Source organism: Myxine glutinosa, chromosome 1 (assembly GCF_964187855.1).
Source record: "Myxine glutinosa chromosome 1, kmMyxGlut1.1, whole genome shotgun sequence".
Lineage (NCBI taxonomy): Eukaryota > Metazoa > Chordata > Myxini > Myxiniformes > Myxinidae > Myxine > Myxine glutinosa.
This window is the reverse complement of record NC_136261.1, coordinates 391468894-391484473: the sequence shown is the minus strand read 5'-3', so window position 1 is coordinate 391484473 and position 15580 is coordinate 391468894. Positions and strand designations below refer to the sequence as shown.

The 15580-nt window shown below is 41.9% G+C and overlaps 1 protein-coding gene and 1 long non-coding RNA gene across 2 annotated transcripts in view; one reads left to right on the top strand and one right to left on the bottom strand.

The window, feature by feature from the left end:
* The window catches only part of LOC137416573 (uncharacterized), a 471916-nt gene that overhangs the window by 398009 nt on the left and 58327 nt on the right, over window positions 1-15580 (top strand). The window lies entirely within an intron of this gene.
* Window positions 1-15580, bottom strand: part of LOC137416494 (uncharacterized) — a 78942-nt gene that overhangs the window by 55595 nt on the left and 7767 nt on the right. Inside the window, exon 2 of the mRNA XM_068102105.2 lies at window positions 14628-14819. Within this exon, the coding sequence (XP_067958206.2) occupies window positions 14628-14819 (192 nt within the window). The remainder of the gene's footprint in view (window positions 1-14627; window positions 14820-15580) is intronic.

Here is a 15580-nt window from a genome sequence, read left to right as displayed (position 1 = left end):
TCATATAGTACTACTGATGGACTGAGGGAGGAGATTGGTGAAATGCCGGCTGAGATGGGCTGGATATTTGGTGCAGATAGGGAAAGAGAGCAGATTGGTGAAAGGGAGCAAGTTTGGGGGGGAAAGAGGTAGGCTGAGGTTGAGATGGGGGATTGTGAGGGGATGGATATGAGTAAGGTGGGGGTGGTTGGAGAGAGTTGGCTGAGGACAGAGGGGAGGGGAGAGAGTATGATGGTCAAGGCATGGCAGAAGCTTGGTGCCATTGGACCTCACTCACCTCTTATAAAGAGAAGATTAGTAGTACTCGATGGCCGCTGCTAACCAAATCCATTAGTTTGGGGATGGTGTCGTTTCAAGAGGATCGAGTAAAACTGAAAATGACGGCCCAGACAACATTTGTTCAAGTACCACAACAGCACAGTTTAAATTGCAGGCCGCCATATACAGTCGGACCCCGCTGTTCGCGGGGGACACATTCCCGGGAAATGCCGCGAATTGCAGAACCAGCGAATGGCGGGGCATTGCTTCAATGGAAAAATGGGGGATTGGTACCCGAGTCACGCAAATCCAAATCCGCGAATAGAGAAACAGGTCGCATTTTATCAACAGTGAATACATGGTACCCGCGAATAGCAGAACCGTGATTACCGGGGTCCGACCGTATTGTTAAGCGGAGCTAAGCACTTCCTTTCCATTGGAGCGCTTTGAATCAACACCCCCGATTCCTCATTCCACTGCTTTTTAAGCCCGGCCAGCACAGACGAGCCGATGTTCACCAACGGAACGCAACAACATTGTCGGTGACGTATCTTTCACAACATCATGTTGTCGCAGACTTCCTCACCCTGTGCAATTGTCGATGACACAATTTTCGGTAAGAATAAAAATGACAATGAAGAAGAAATGCAGAGAGAGGATGAGAAGGGAAAGCTGTGAGCACTACTGTTTTCGCACTCGGGCTGGTCCATCATTGATGGCGGGCCAGGATAATGAAGTCCTGATTGGAGACGGCCGGCCGGCTCAGGGATCGTTCAATAAACTTACAAGTGGAACCTGCAAAAGAAGATAAGGGAACTCATTTATATTTACAGTACTAGTAAATAGTTGTTCCCTCCGGGAACGTGCCACTGCATTACTCACAATTTATGCGTCCTCTTCTTCTTCAATCTAGGTATCCCCTCTGGGCTAAGCTGGGATTTGTTCAGGATGCCAGCAAGAGCTCGTACGAAAGACACAATGCGATCCTTAATGTCCACCAACTAATAGCACATCCAGTTTAATGTCCATCTGAGGGATGCACTGAGGGCACACACTGATGCCTCGCCCTGCGTGCAAGACCGAGATTCAACTTTTTTTTTTTTAATTCTTCCAAATTCCAGGTAAATGGATTACCAGTTTTGCAACCAAGTAAATTGATGATTAGCTTTCAAATGGTACCATTTTTATTGGAGCAGGTCACAATAACTGCACTTTTTAGCTACAGGTATTGCAGTACTGTACTGCCATTTAAAGTTTAAACAAAAAGGGCATCTGGAAATGCAAAGCCCATCCACGTCCACTTAGTATTCGGACTTCTTCCGTTAGCTAAACATGACAAAAACCGAAAAATATATATATACAAAAAGATTGACGATTTTAAGTGACTTTCGTCTTTGGACCACAAAACCAAAAAAAACAATTGGCTCCTAGCACTTGATTGATGAACCAATTCAGTGACCAAATACGTGAATTCTTAAAATTTCAGGTCAATACAGGCGTACGACCATTTGCCAGAACCATTGGGCAGCGCTAGCTCAACCAAGCTAGCGCAAGGTGTGCAGGGGTATGACCCATGACTGCATATTCTTTTTTTTTTCTTATCTTGAATCCCATTTTGCCCCTTTTCCACCTCTCCTTTCCCACCAGATACATGATTGGCATCAGGTTAATGTAAAGTCCATATGTGACTGAATAAGGATCCGAGCGCACAAGCATCATTTTGGAGATAAAAGGAATGCATACCTGCCATGTATGTACTTGCCTGTGAACCTGCATTGTAAATACCTGCCTGTCTGAATAAAAGTATAAAACGCATTCATGTCCTGAATTTTCTGTCTATTTTGATGGCGGTTTAAGGCAGCTGTGGTGTGATTGGTCAGATTTAATTGGGCTTTTAGATCACTAGAAGTAGTTGTGCAACAATTGGTCCTGCTAGGCCAGCTACTTCAGATCTGTTGCGTGAATGTCGGCATGGTACTCGCTCGTTTTCGGTCTTTGTGTGGTAACACGACATTGGGCGTGGGATCCCGCGTGAAGTTCTGGGGTGACTGGCTGTCGTGGTCTTTAAAGACGCGCCATCCTCTTGGAGGTGAACCGCTGTCTTGGAGGCTTGGAGGGAAGAATGGGACTGAACAGACAGGTAAGGTTGGTTCCACAGGCGAAAGGAAAGACGAACATCTTTTTCTTCTTCTTTTATTTTAGCCCCTTACCTAGAGTGGCTTGCCTGGGGCAACATCCATTTTAAAAAAACTTAAAATAAATAAATATATGAGTAGAGTTGAGCAGCTGACCTGGATTTTGGGGGTTCAACAAGAAGGTGATTCAAATACAGTATACTTCCTGCAGAAACCTGGGAGGGACAGACCCAAGAGAGGGCAGAGGGTGCAATACCAAAAAGGAGGCAGTAGAAGAGAGGCCACCAACTTGCCTACGATGAAAACGTAACAGGTCTATACACTCAGCGTTGTCACAGTTATTGCATATGAAGTCGACCAATTAACTAGGTACACTTCCTTAAAGATCTGCAAAACAAAGCCACACCTCCATGCTAAACTAAAAGAAGTACCATTCATTTCATATGCCACCGGTAAAAGCTGGCGGCATCATTACTCGGAGCGTGGCTGTGCCGCTGATGCAGTATCCCCTCTGGGCTAAGCTGGGATTTGTTCAGGATGCCAGCAAGAGCTCGTACGAGAAAAACACAATGTGATCCTTAATGTCCACCAACTAATAGCACATCCAGTTTAAGGTCCATCTGAGGGATGGCACACACATTGCTGCCTCGCCCTGCCTGCAAGACCGAGATTCAAATCCAGGCTTGATGGCTCTGAGGCAAGTGTGCATACCTCAAAGCCACCTGGGCCAGCCCAATAAGTGCAATGATGCATAATGATGAAATAATGCCAGCTACCATTTTACATTTAGGGTGCACATTGCTCAATGGGAATTATGGCCTTTACTCTACACAACAATAATTATGACATAATGTTTAAAAATCATCCTATCTTCTTTAGTCCCTGGTTCATTCATAATTGGTAAGGAATACATAATGCTTCGAAGGAATATTTAAATAAGTCAATCATATACTGACTTGTAAGATTTCTACATCTAAAACTGAGATCCCATTGTGAAGATGAACTAGAAATTTGACGTTTTCAGTCAATATTTTTAAAACATAGGGGCAATACCCCTGGCGCTCACCTGGTAGAATAAGCAGTATACTACACCGACTATGGGTATTTTAAACCAATTTCAATGGTTGTGAGAAGACAGGGCAGCATGTACAATCATACTAATATAATCATAAGACTTTAAACAAACAACAACAAAAAAAAATACATATTTGGGGGAGCAACCTCCCCCCTCACTCCCCCAACCCTGTATACCTCCTCACGCCCCAATTTTTCCAATGCTTTGAACAAACATTGGTACATCACAGGTGATTAAGGTTGTGGTGAAGTTTCATTTAAATTGTGTATGTAGTTTCAGAGAAAAGAGCAAACACCTATTTTGGGGGACAACCCCCCCCCCCCCGCCCCCCAACACCTTCAAGGCCCTTTTTTTATGCCGTGAACAAACTTTGGTACAGCACGGGTGGTGAAGGTTGTGGTCAAGTTTCATCAAAATAGTGCGTGTAGTTTCAGAGAAAAAAACAAATTCCTATTTTGGGGGGTCAAACCTTGATTCACTTTGACCCCCGGTATACCTCTTTAGACCCCGCTCTTTTTAATGCCGAGAACAAAATTTCGTCACAACATAACAAGTCACAACAAGCCTGGTGTTGGCTTAGCGGTTGGGGTCCTAGGCTTGGGATCCTAGGATCCTGGGTTTGAATCCCGGTTGATCACTGAATTAACACCAGGGGGGTTGACTCAGCCTGTCATCCTTCCGAGGTCGGCAAATTGAGTACCAGTTCACTGGTAATTCCCTGTGTGTCGCAAAAGGCAACTAACAGGGTTGGTGGCAGGAAGGGCATCCGGCCATAAAACATCGCTTCAAAAAGGGGACCACGGTGCCCAAAAAAGGCCAACCCCTGCTCTGCGGGGAAAAACGGCCTCTAAAGGTGTTTCATAACAAATCTAATTTGTGTCAAGTTTGGTCGCAATCCCATCAGCGGTTTCGGAGAAGAAGTTGCAAGAAGCATAAGCTCCTCTGAACTTCGTTCCTGGTGAGCCAATAATAAACAAAGCAATTTTGGATATCTTTGTTCATATTATAGTAAAACAGAGGTCTTTCCCTCAATATTGCATGAAATGGTTGGTCGGCTCGGTATTGATGGGCGATTACACACATGTGCTGAACAAAGATGTATATTTATGTAACAAGGCTACCTCACTCAACCTTTTCCTACCAGGCCAGATCCATATATATATATATATATATATATATATATATATATATATATATATATATATATATATATATATATATATATATATATATATATATATATATATATATATATATATACATATATATACATATATATACATATATATACATATATATATATATACATATATATATATATACATATATATATATATATATATATATATATACATACATACATATATACATACATACATATATACATATATATATACATATATCTCCACCACCACACCGCACATTGGGGAATGTCTTCCTGTCACACCAACAAATATCTTTGCCTCTTACACCATATGACCTGGTGGGACAATACAATGCGCCATCAAATGTTAAAATGACGAGTATAAAGAGACACGGGTTGTGTGTAATGATGTCATCATGATGCAAGTCAAAAGAACAGGAAGGCATTCTCAAATGCTGTGTATAAGTCAAAATAACAGGACTGTGGTAATGCATATCAAAATTGTGAATTCTCAATTTGGCAATAGGGTTGAAAACCCCATTGAGGCGAGCTATAAAGGGTAAGAGGGAATGACAAAGTCCAGAAAATTAGGGAAAAAGCCCAAAAGATAAACTCTGGATTTATTAAAACAATGCTGGAACATCAAAATCGTAAACAAATAAAAAATAAATAAAAAAATTAACAGAACCATTGAAAAAAAAAAATACACTTTAATAAAAACATCAGTTTTCAATTTGATGCAAAAATAATTAGGTGGGGATTATTCAGTTCAAACAAACCTTGTATCCCCTTCAGTTCAATATTCAGATTTGCTCCAGGACAAAATGTATGTGAAAAAATCAAGATATACGCAATAATAATAATAATAATAATACATTTATTTTATATAGCGCTTTTCAAGAAGCCCAAAGACGCTTTGACAGAGTACAAAAAACAAGTGCAAAAAGACACCATTGTCTCTCGCCTTTTAAGTGAATGGTGGGAAAACGTCGTCCCTGGTAATCACCGGGATAATCATCCTGTCTGTTTGCACTGGTACAATCACTGCATCTGAACTCACTCAGGAGAGCTTTTATCAAATGGCAAAGCACACATACAAACAGCGCTGCCCTCCCCATCTCTCCTCAACCATCGCAGTGGATGCACATTTTAACCCTTTTAAGTTTGATGGAGTACTGCTCTCCCCTTTGGGCCGGTGCTCCTGCCTCACACCTAGCTCTGCTTCACGCAGTTGAAACCAAAGCTTTTAGAATCATTGGAATCTCCCGCGATGAAGCTATCTCCGAGGGCCTTTCTCTCTCTCTCACCACAGGCAGGTAGGTGGTCTTTCTGTCTTCTACCGACTCCTCTCCGGCCTAGGTCCCCCTGCTCTGTCTGTGCTCTGTCCCCCAAATATTCCTGCAGGATGCAATTGCACCTGTTCTTGAAAATTATTTTCAATGTAAGTTAGAGATACCTTTTCTAGCTTTTGTTCATGTTTAGGTGGAAATCAGATTTTGTTGCCTGTTGAGCCTTTTACGAACTTGGCCAATCTAACAGTCGTCCTTGTGTGCACATGCTTGAACTCCATAAGCCCACAACCTTCTCGGAAGTTAATTCTAAGTTCGCACTGGGTTTTGCAGTACATTTTGTGAATAGTGAGGAATTTGCTTGTTTTGGTATCAAACATGTTGATTACTGATTGTGGCCTGTTTATTGTTTTGGAACACTGGCATTGTGAGTTGGTTTATAGCTTTGTTTTTGTTTATTGGGTCAACCCTGGATTTATTATTCAAGAGGTATGTTTACATGATTAGCCTTGTTTCAGGATTCTATGAAGGTAGTCAATAGCAATTGTTTCACGTATTTGTTTGTCACAGATTTGATGGACATGTTCAACTCTGAAGTACAGGGTGTCCTCGCTTAACGTTAACCGGTCATCCCGGTTAACGTTGTTTCGTTATAACGTTTATAATAATTAGATACCGAGGCGTCAAAGAACATCGTGACTATTTACCCTTAAGTGGCTATTACGTCGTCGGTCATGCTTTTTTCGGGAGGGAGGAAAACTGTCCTCTCAACAGCCAGCAGAAGCATTCACATCAGAGCAACCAGGGAAGGAGGAGGAGGAAGTGGAAACGTTGGAGGGCCCCCAGTCAGCTGCGGAAGGGTAATACCCCTTAGGGCTTAGGGTCTAATTGACTCGCCACACTCACCCTCTCCATTCTTCACCAGTAGATTTTTTTAATTTTACTAAAGGGTGATTTTTTTTGTAGCTTATTTTACATTTATTTACAGTGCTGTATTCCAATAAAATACAGAATATACAACAACAACAACAGGCATTTTAAGGCCATTTTCCCTGCAAGAGCGGGGGTTAGCCTTGCGGTCCCCATGACAATCTTCTCCATTTTGCCCTATTTTCTGCATCTCCCCTTGTTAACCCCCTTGCCCGCATTTCTTCTTCGACCATCTTTGGCCAAGTCTTTCTCGGTCTTCCCCGTCCTCTACTTCCTTCTGCATTCATTTCCATCAATCTTCTCAACCAGTCACTTTCATCCTTCCTCAACACATGACCAAACGATCTCAAACTGTTTCTCTTCACAGAATCCATCACAGGCTCTATTCCCATCATCTTTCGCAACCATCTTTTGTCTTCCTCTCTCTCAACGATACTCCACACGTCCACCGAACCATTCACATTTGCACCCTTTCCAGCCTTCGTTGCTGCTCTACGTTCATTACCCATGTCTCGCTCCCATAAATCATAACACTTCTCACACATGCAGCATACACCTTTCCCTTCAGCTTCAACGACACTCCCCTCCTCGTCAGCACGCCACTGAGTTCCCAAAACTTCTTCCATGCACATCTCACTCTCGCAACCGTTGCCGAGTCTGATCCACCTTCTCCATTCAGCATGTCTCCTAGGTAACAATGTTTTCACACCTTCCAGCTTCACGCCGTCTCCAAGATCCAACTCAACAGTTCCTCCATCTGCAGCTCCCTCTGTGTACACCTTACACTTGAATGTAGCTGCCACACTGGTTAATGACCCTCTCAAACCACTACATTTTTGATGAACCCACTCAGCGCACATTGTACATTGAATGGAATTCATTCCAACACCCTTTCTGCACACAGCACACGGCCACTTCCCAGTTCTTTCCACCTCACCACATGGTTTACCACTTGCCATCACCTTCGTTTTTCTGATATTCACCTTCAGACCTTTTGTGTATACATTTGTGTATACATTCCTTCCACTTGTTCATCTTTTCCTTCAGTCCATCCATACTTTCTGCAATCAACACCAGATCATATGCATACAACTCCCACGGTAAACCTTCCTTTACGTTCCGAGCCAGCACCTCCATCACAGCTACAAATAGTAGTGGACTTAGTACCGACACCTGATGCACTCCCACCTTCACCTCAAACTCACCACTGTTCCCGTCCTTCGTCCTTACAGCTGTGCAGGGCCGTCTTAAGGCATGGGCACACTGGGCAGTTGCCCAGGGCCCCAAGTTGCCCAGGGGCCCCACGATTCTTGGGGCACCATGCTGCCATATTGTTCATGAGATCTTTTGGCAGAGTCGATAATTGCTCGACCTCTCGCTGGAAAGGCCTGGGATTAAGTTACGAAAAAGACTGCAGCAGATTACATTTCATTTTATATGCAAATGGTATAATATACATTAACCTTATTTCATTAAGATTTCCACTCATTTATTCACTGTGTAAAATACGAAACAAGTTTCACTGCGCGTCCAGATTGCCATTTGTTGAATGGCGTCACGCACTTCTCTCAAATTTATCCAGCAAGTGCCATCAGCATTTCACAGCGCCAACTATTTGTCTCGTCACTTTTGTGAATTGTGAGCATCTTCCATTCTTATGTAATAAGGTATGTTCAGTTTAAATTTGGTGTTAATTATAATGCATTAACAACCAATATTCACCCTTTGCTACATCAGGATTCAATGACTGGAAACACAGCAATCTTATTGTAGAACATGAAAATGGAAAAGAACATCGCAAGTGCATGATGGCATATTTGATTCGGCATAAAGAAACTGGATGTGTAGATTCTTTATTAATCACACATCAGCGCTCAGAGCAGGAGTACTGGCATAAAGTGTTGACATGTGTGGTTTCTGTCATTCACTTTCTTGCCTCCAGAGGTTTGGCATTTCGTGGAATCAAACTATTGGGTCGGCAAAAAATGGAAACTTTTTAGGTATTCTAGAGCTGTTGAGTGAATTTGACCCTTTTCTGGAAGAGCATCTCAAACTGCATGGAAATGCTGGAAAGGAGAACCCATCGTATCTATCGGCAAACATTTGTGAGGAATTTATTGAATTAATGGGTCAACATGTTCTTTGTGCTATTCTTGAAGAAATAAAAGAGTCAAAGTATTATTCAATAAGTGTGGATTCCACTCCAGACATCTCACACATTGATCAACTGACGTTTACCGTCCGGTACATTCGAGGATGTGAGCCTGTGGAGCGTTTCATAAAGTTTATCCCCATCTTTTCTCATGGAGCAAAGAATCTAGCAGACGCTGTTGTGGATTTCCTGAATGGGAAAAAAATTCCGCCATCAAACTGCCGTGGTCAGTCGTATGACAATGCCTCAAATATGTCTGGACGCTATACTGGATTGCAGGCACGGATCCGTCAACTGAATGAGTTCGCCATCTATGTCCCCTGTGCTGGACACAGCCTGAACTTAGTGGGAGTAAAAGCGGCAGAGTGTTGTCTACAGATTGTAAAATGATTTGACTTTCTTCAGCGTCTGTATTCCTTTTTCTTGGCTTCTACACATCGATGGAATGTTTTGGCATCATCTTTAGGAAAAGATCATATTGTGGTCAAGTGTCTGCCTGACACGGGATGGTCGCCACATTTTGATGCTGTCCATGCTCTGCATAGAGGTTTCGAGAAAATTAAACATGCACTGGATTCCGTATCAGCTGACATTGACCAGGAAGTGAACACAAGGCGAGAGGCAGAAGGATTGAGCGAGAAAATAGGGAACCTGGAAACGATTTTTCTGACAATTCTTTGGAATGACATTCTCGAAAGAGTGAGCAAAACAAGTAAGGTCCTGCAGTCAAAAGATGTGGGCTTACTTGTTGCCATGAATCTTCTTGAGTCTCTGAAAACGAATCTTCAGGAAATTAGAGACAAATTTAGTGAATATGAACTGAAGGCCAGGAGTAGGTGTCCAGATTCGGATTACAGCGATGTGAAGAAACGGGTGCGAAAGCGAAGTGTACGTCTTACTACATATGACGGATCAGAAGAAGAGATACTTCGAAACAAAAGTGAAAAGTTCAGGGTGGAAACATTCCTTCCTGTTCAGGACTCTCTGAAGTCTGACCTGACAAAACGTGCAGATGCTTATTCATGGATTGGAAATCTGTTTTCCTTCTTCAGTCAATTGAAAACGATTGGTTCTGATGAGTTAAACAAAAAGTGTGAACACTTGGCTAATGTGTATCACAAAGACCTTGATTATGGTGACCTTCTAAATGAATGCCAGCAACTCAAGCACTATATGGTTCTTGATGAAAATTGTGAGACTCTCCCTGCGTTGTAGAGAAAAATAATTTCGGACAACTTGAAATCTGTGTTTCCCAATGTTGAAATTGCATTCAGAGTGTTCATGTGCATGATGGTGACCAACTGTACAGGCGAACGTTCATTTTCAAGATTGAAGCTTACAAAGAATCAGCTTCGCAGCACAATGCGGCAGCAGTGCTTTCACTCATGGCTTTTACTCATGTGCATGGAAAATGACATCCTGAAGACCATTGACTTCAAGCCAATCATAAATCAATTATCTGCAAAGAAATTTTGCAAACGTTTGCATAATAATAAATAATTCATACTGTACAATCTCCGTCTGTACGGTGTACCAATTATTATCATTTATATGTCGAAATGTTTTTTCTTTCAAGGCGTATGTTACCAGTATATTGTTCAAAAGTTTGTGTTGATTAATCCTCGCTTTACAGCATGTTTTTTTATGTTTAAACATTGATTTTGTTGAAAGTACCAATAAATCTATAGGTTTAATTTTATTGACCGTTTACATTTTTATTCCCGTGGGTGGGTGGGGAAGGGGCCCCAGTGGATTGCTTTGCCCAGGGCCTACAATGCTCTTAAGACGGCCCTGCAGCTGTGCGCGCTCTTTTGTACATTGCCATCACTACTCTGATCAACCATTCCTCCACTCCTAACTTCCTCAATGCCCATGTCAATACTTCGCGTGGAACCCTATCGTATCGAATGCTTTCTCCAGATCAACAAACCCAAGAAACAACTTCTTCCTCTTCTCCATGTACTTCTCCTGCAACTGCCTCACAATAAAGAGCGCGTCTGTCGTTCCTCTTCCTGGCATAAATCCAAACTGCATTTCGTCAATCTTCACTTTCTTCCTTATCCTCCTCTCCAACACCCTTTCCAATACCTTCATTTCATGCTCCAATAACTTTATCGCTCGATACGAGCCACAGTCCAGAGGGTCACCTTTCCCCTTGTATAGAAGGACGAGGGTACTCAGTTCCCAATCCACTGGAATGCGGCCTTCTTTCACCGCCAGATTACAGATCTCTGTCATTCTCTTCACACCTTTCACAAATACAGAATATACAGTATCTATATTATAAAAGGAGCCGTCCGTGCCTGTTTGTCTGTTTGTCGTGTTATAAGTTGAGCGGAGTAACGGATTTCAATAAATCCAACTACGGTGGATTTGGGTAACTCCCGGGAATGTCTGTGATCCCCCCCCCGCCGCCCCCCCAAAATTTAAAAAATTTTTTATGGGTACATAGGCATGCCTGTCAAAACCGCAAATGCCAAATCCGCAAATACCAACAACAAAAGTTGGTTATCCCTGCATGGAGAGCAGGATCTTCCAGGAATCCTTCTTTGTTAACTTGAGATCAGATTTCAATGAAACCACTATAGTCAGGTTCACGATGTTTTTTCGTTCAATTTTTTTGGAGATTAGCAAAACTATACATTTTTGGAATATTCAGAGCATGAGGAATCCAAAAATTTATGTTTACATTTGCGTAGACACCTTTGCGAAAATGACACTCAGGACAGTGATGAAGATCTGTAAAAGCATATTCCTGAACGGTGTAGACCTAGTAGATCCTGTGTATAGGACTTATAGTTCAATCTGATACTACCTATAACTTCCTATAACAACCTATAACTTCAAAGGACTTGCAATATCATGTATTATGTAATACAGTTATATCACAAATATAAAGACAATGGTTTTCAATTACCTTTGTTTGTTGCTTTTCTATAATCCTGAGCACTATTTTGAGGCCTTTATTGGATTCCTTGACCCAGAAAACATAGGATTAGCATATTTAATTAAGTTTCTAGGTTGACTAGAAGCCGAGATAGCGCAAATTATGTATTTTATGGCGGCCATTTTCAAAATCCAAAATGGCGGCCATGCAGGTGTCTGTGCAAATGCCAACATTGATTTTTGGATTCTCCATGCTCTGATGATTCCAAAAATGTACAGGTTTGCTAATCTCCCAAAATTTTGAACGAAATTATATTTGTTAACATAGTGAACCTGACTCTTCATCACTGTCCTGAGGGTCATTTTCGCAAAGGTGTCTACGCAAATGTAAACATTAATTTTTGGATTCCTCATGCTCTGAGTATTCCACAAATGTATAGTTTTGCTAATCTCCAAAAATTTTGAACGAAATTATATTTGTTAACATAGTGAACCTGACTACTATCAGGAAGTAAACATAACCACGTATTCCTCTCCCTACAAAGATGTTTTATCCACCACGTTGATTCCAAATCTCCACGAATCAAAATCATACATTTTTCCCCATTTCTTTCAATTAATGTCTTTTTTAACACTAAACAAGAACCTTTTTTTTTTAAATTAAACGGATTATTTTACGCATTTCTTGTGTGGTATTGGGGACCTTCTTCTATTCCGAGGTATTTGTAGGATGCTTTGTTTTCTAGTTCCTGTATTGTTGTACTTTCATCCATTGAGATATTGTGTTCTTTTTGGTTTACCAGATAGAAATGTGCATTTGACGCATTTGTCAAGTTCAAATTCCATTTGAATGTCCTCCGAGTAGCGCTTTACTAGTTTCAATTGATCTGCCAATTTGTTGTCATTCGGTGCAAAGAGTTTTTAGATCATCTATCTACAGTAGATGTTCCACCTCTCTAGGTTCTTTGGTCATTTTTATTTTGGACACTAGATTGTAACACTGTCCTTGATCATTGATGAGGTTACTCAGTGGGTCCAGAGCCAGACAAAACAGGAGGGGCGAAAGGCTGTCACCTTGTAATGTACCACATCGTATCTTTACCCCTGGGATTTCAATTTTTCCTTCCAAGTGAGGAAGTATCAGCGTTGTATTCCAGAACGTCATTGCTTTATCCATCAGTGTGACCATTTGGGGGTTAACTTTGTATACTTGCATGCATTTTATAATCCATGAATGTGGGACACTATCAACGGCTTTTTTGTAATCGATCCAGGCTGTGGATAAGTTGGTTTGTCGAAGCTTGCAATTTTTGAGTATGGTCTTGTTTCATAACAAATGGTCTATCATTCCATAACATCCTCTCTTACATCCTTTCCCTTCTGTCTCTAAAGCTCCTTGTTGAGTGAGGTATTCGTAAATTTCATCAGTAATTAATCCTGTTAAAAGTTTGTATGCTGTTGTTAAGCATGTTATTGGTCTATACTTGTGGGGTAGATGGGTTTCATTCGATTTTGGGATGAGAAGAGTGTTGCCTTGTGAGAAGAGTGTTGTTGTTCCCCTTTGATGATCTTGTTAAATGCTTGAGAGAAGTGAGAGTGGAGAGCTTAGTTACTTTAACCAAAAGTTTGGTATCCCACCTGGGATATTTTTTGAACTTTGCCATGTTTGTAAGTTGTTGTCGTATCTTTCCTGAATCATTTACGGGGGGCATTTCCTCGAGATGTTGGTTTACCCACTCTCTATGTGCACTTGGCACATACATCTAGGCCAAATTACATTTAAATGTCCTTGGAATACTGTTCGCTCTGGTGTGTATATTTTGATGTTGATGCAAACTTGATGAACGAGTAAATGCCTTGCTGCATATAGAACACTTGTAAGGCTTCTCTCCTGTGTGTATTTTTTTATGGTTCGACAAACTTGCTGAACGAGCAAATAGCTTGCTGCACACAAAACACTTGTAAGGCATCTCTCCCAAGTGTACTCTTTCATTATTTTTCTCCCATGTATGGAAACTTGCATGCTTTTTCAAAGCTGATGAAGCTTTGAAAGTCATTGCGCAAACTGTGCAAGTGTACGGACGCTCCCCTGTGTGGATACGTGCGTGAATTTTTAAAGATGATGAAGACGTGTATGTCTTTGGACAAACTTTGCAAGTGTACGGGCGCTCTCCCGTGTGAACGCGCTGGTGATTCTGACATGATGACGACCGAGCGAATCCTCTCCCACATACGGCACATGCATATGGACGCTCTCCCGTGTGAATGCGCAGGTGAATCTGACACCACGATGGTCGACTGAATCCTTTCCCACATACAGGACATTTGTATGGGCGTGCTGCCGTGTGAATTCTCATGTGTCTCTTCCATTTTGATGAGTATCTGAAACCCTTATCACACACAATGCAGGTATATGTCTTCTCCCCTCTACTACAGGTACGCAGCTCCTCCTCTGTGTGACTAAGAACATGATTCTTCAAAATTGAAGAGGAGGAGAACTTCTTCCCACAAACCTCACACATGTATTTGCACCCTCCTGTATGAATGCGTGTATGCTTTTGCAAGCATGATCTATTTGAGAACGGCTTCCCACAAATGTTGCAAGAAAAGGGGCGCTCCCCTGTATGAATCCGCATGTGAATCTTACAGTGTGATAACTGAGTGAATCCCTTGCCGCAAACCGTGCACTTGTAAGGACGCTCTCCCGTGTGAATTCGCCCATGCTTTTTCAAGTTTGATGAGAAACTAAATCCCTTACCACACATGCTGCAGGTATATGGCCTCTCTTTTGCATGAATCAGAGTGTGGTTCACCAATGTGGTCTCATAACAGGCTTCATCACTGGAAACTGGTTGGTGCCTCTTTCTGTGTCTCATCAATGCATCCTTTGTGTTGAAGGTGTGAGAGCACAAGGTGCAGCAAAACCATGCGATGGCCTTCTCCTGTTTGCCTGCAAAGATAATTCACACAAAAAAAAAAACTTTGTTGTCAGGCATTGGTTCTTGGAAAGAATTCTAATGTACAGCTTTGAAGGCAATGTTTTAGTGTACAGAGTAAAATGATGAACTGAATTTGTATCTACTATATATGTGTGTGTGTATGTATGTGTGTATGTGTTTATGTATGTATGTGTGTAGGTGTGTGTGTGTGCGTGTGTGAGTGAAGCATGCTTTTTGTGGAGTTCTACTGGAGCTTTCTGATGTGCAATGTGATACACCAAAATGATCAGCATGACCTCCTGCGTTGATTAGACCAATTAACTACAAAGAATCTGGAAAGAATTCCCATGTTTTAAACGCACGCCATCTCAAGGTGTACTTTCTTCTTTTTTTTTGTATACTGAATCGAGGCTCGTGAAAGAGCTAACATTTACTTCACAAACAAATCAACCAGACAAACAAAATACCCAAAAAGAGGTAGCGGAAGACAAGATGGGGAGAGAAGGGGAAGCACACAAACACAACATCCGAGAGCAGGGAGATGTGTGGAAGGGAGAGGGCCCGGGGGGAGGAGGCATGGGAGGGGGGGGGGGGGGAGGGAGAAGTATAAACCACAAGGACACCAAGGACTTCCTGGACAGAAGTTGGTATTTCAAAAAAGTGGAATTGGGGTGAAATTAGCGGGGGTAGAAAAGATCAAGGTTTTGGATGGGGGAAGATAAGAGATGGTGGTGAACAGCTGTTTTAAACACTTGGAGGGTGGAGTGGGATT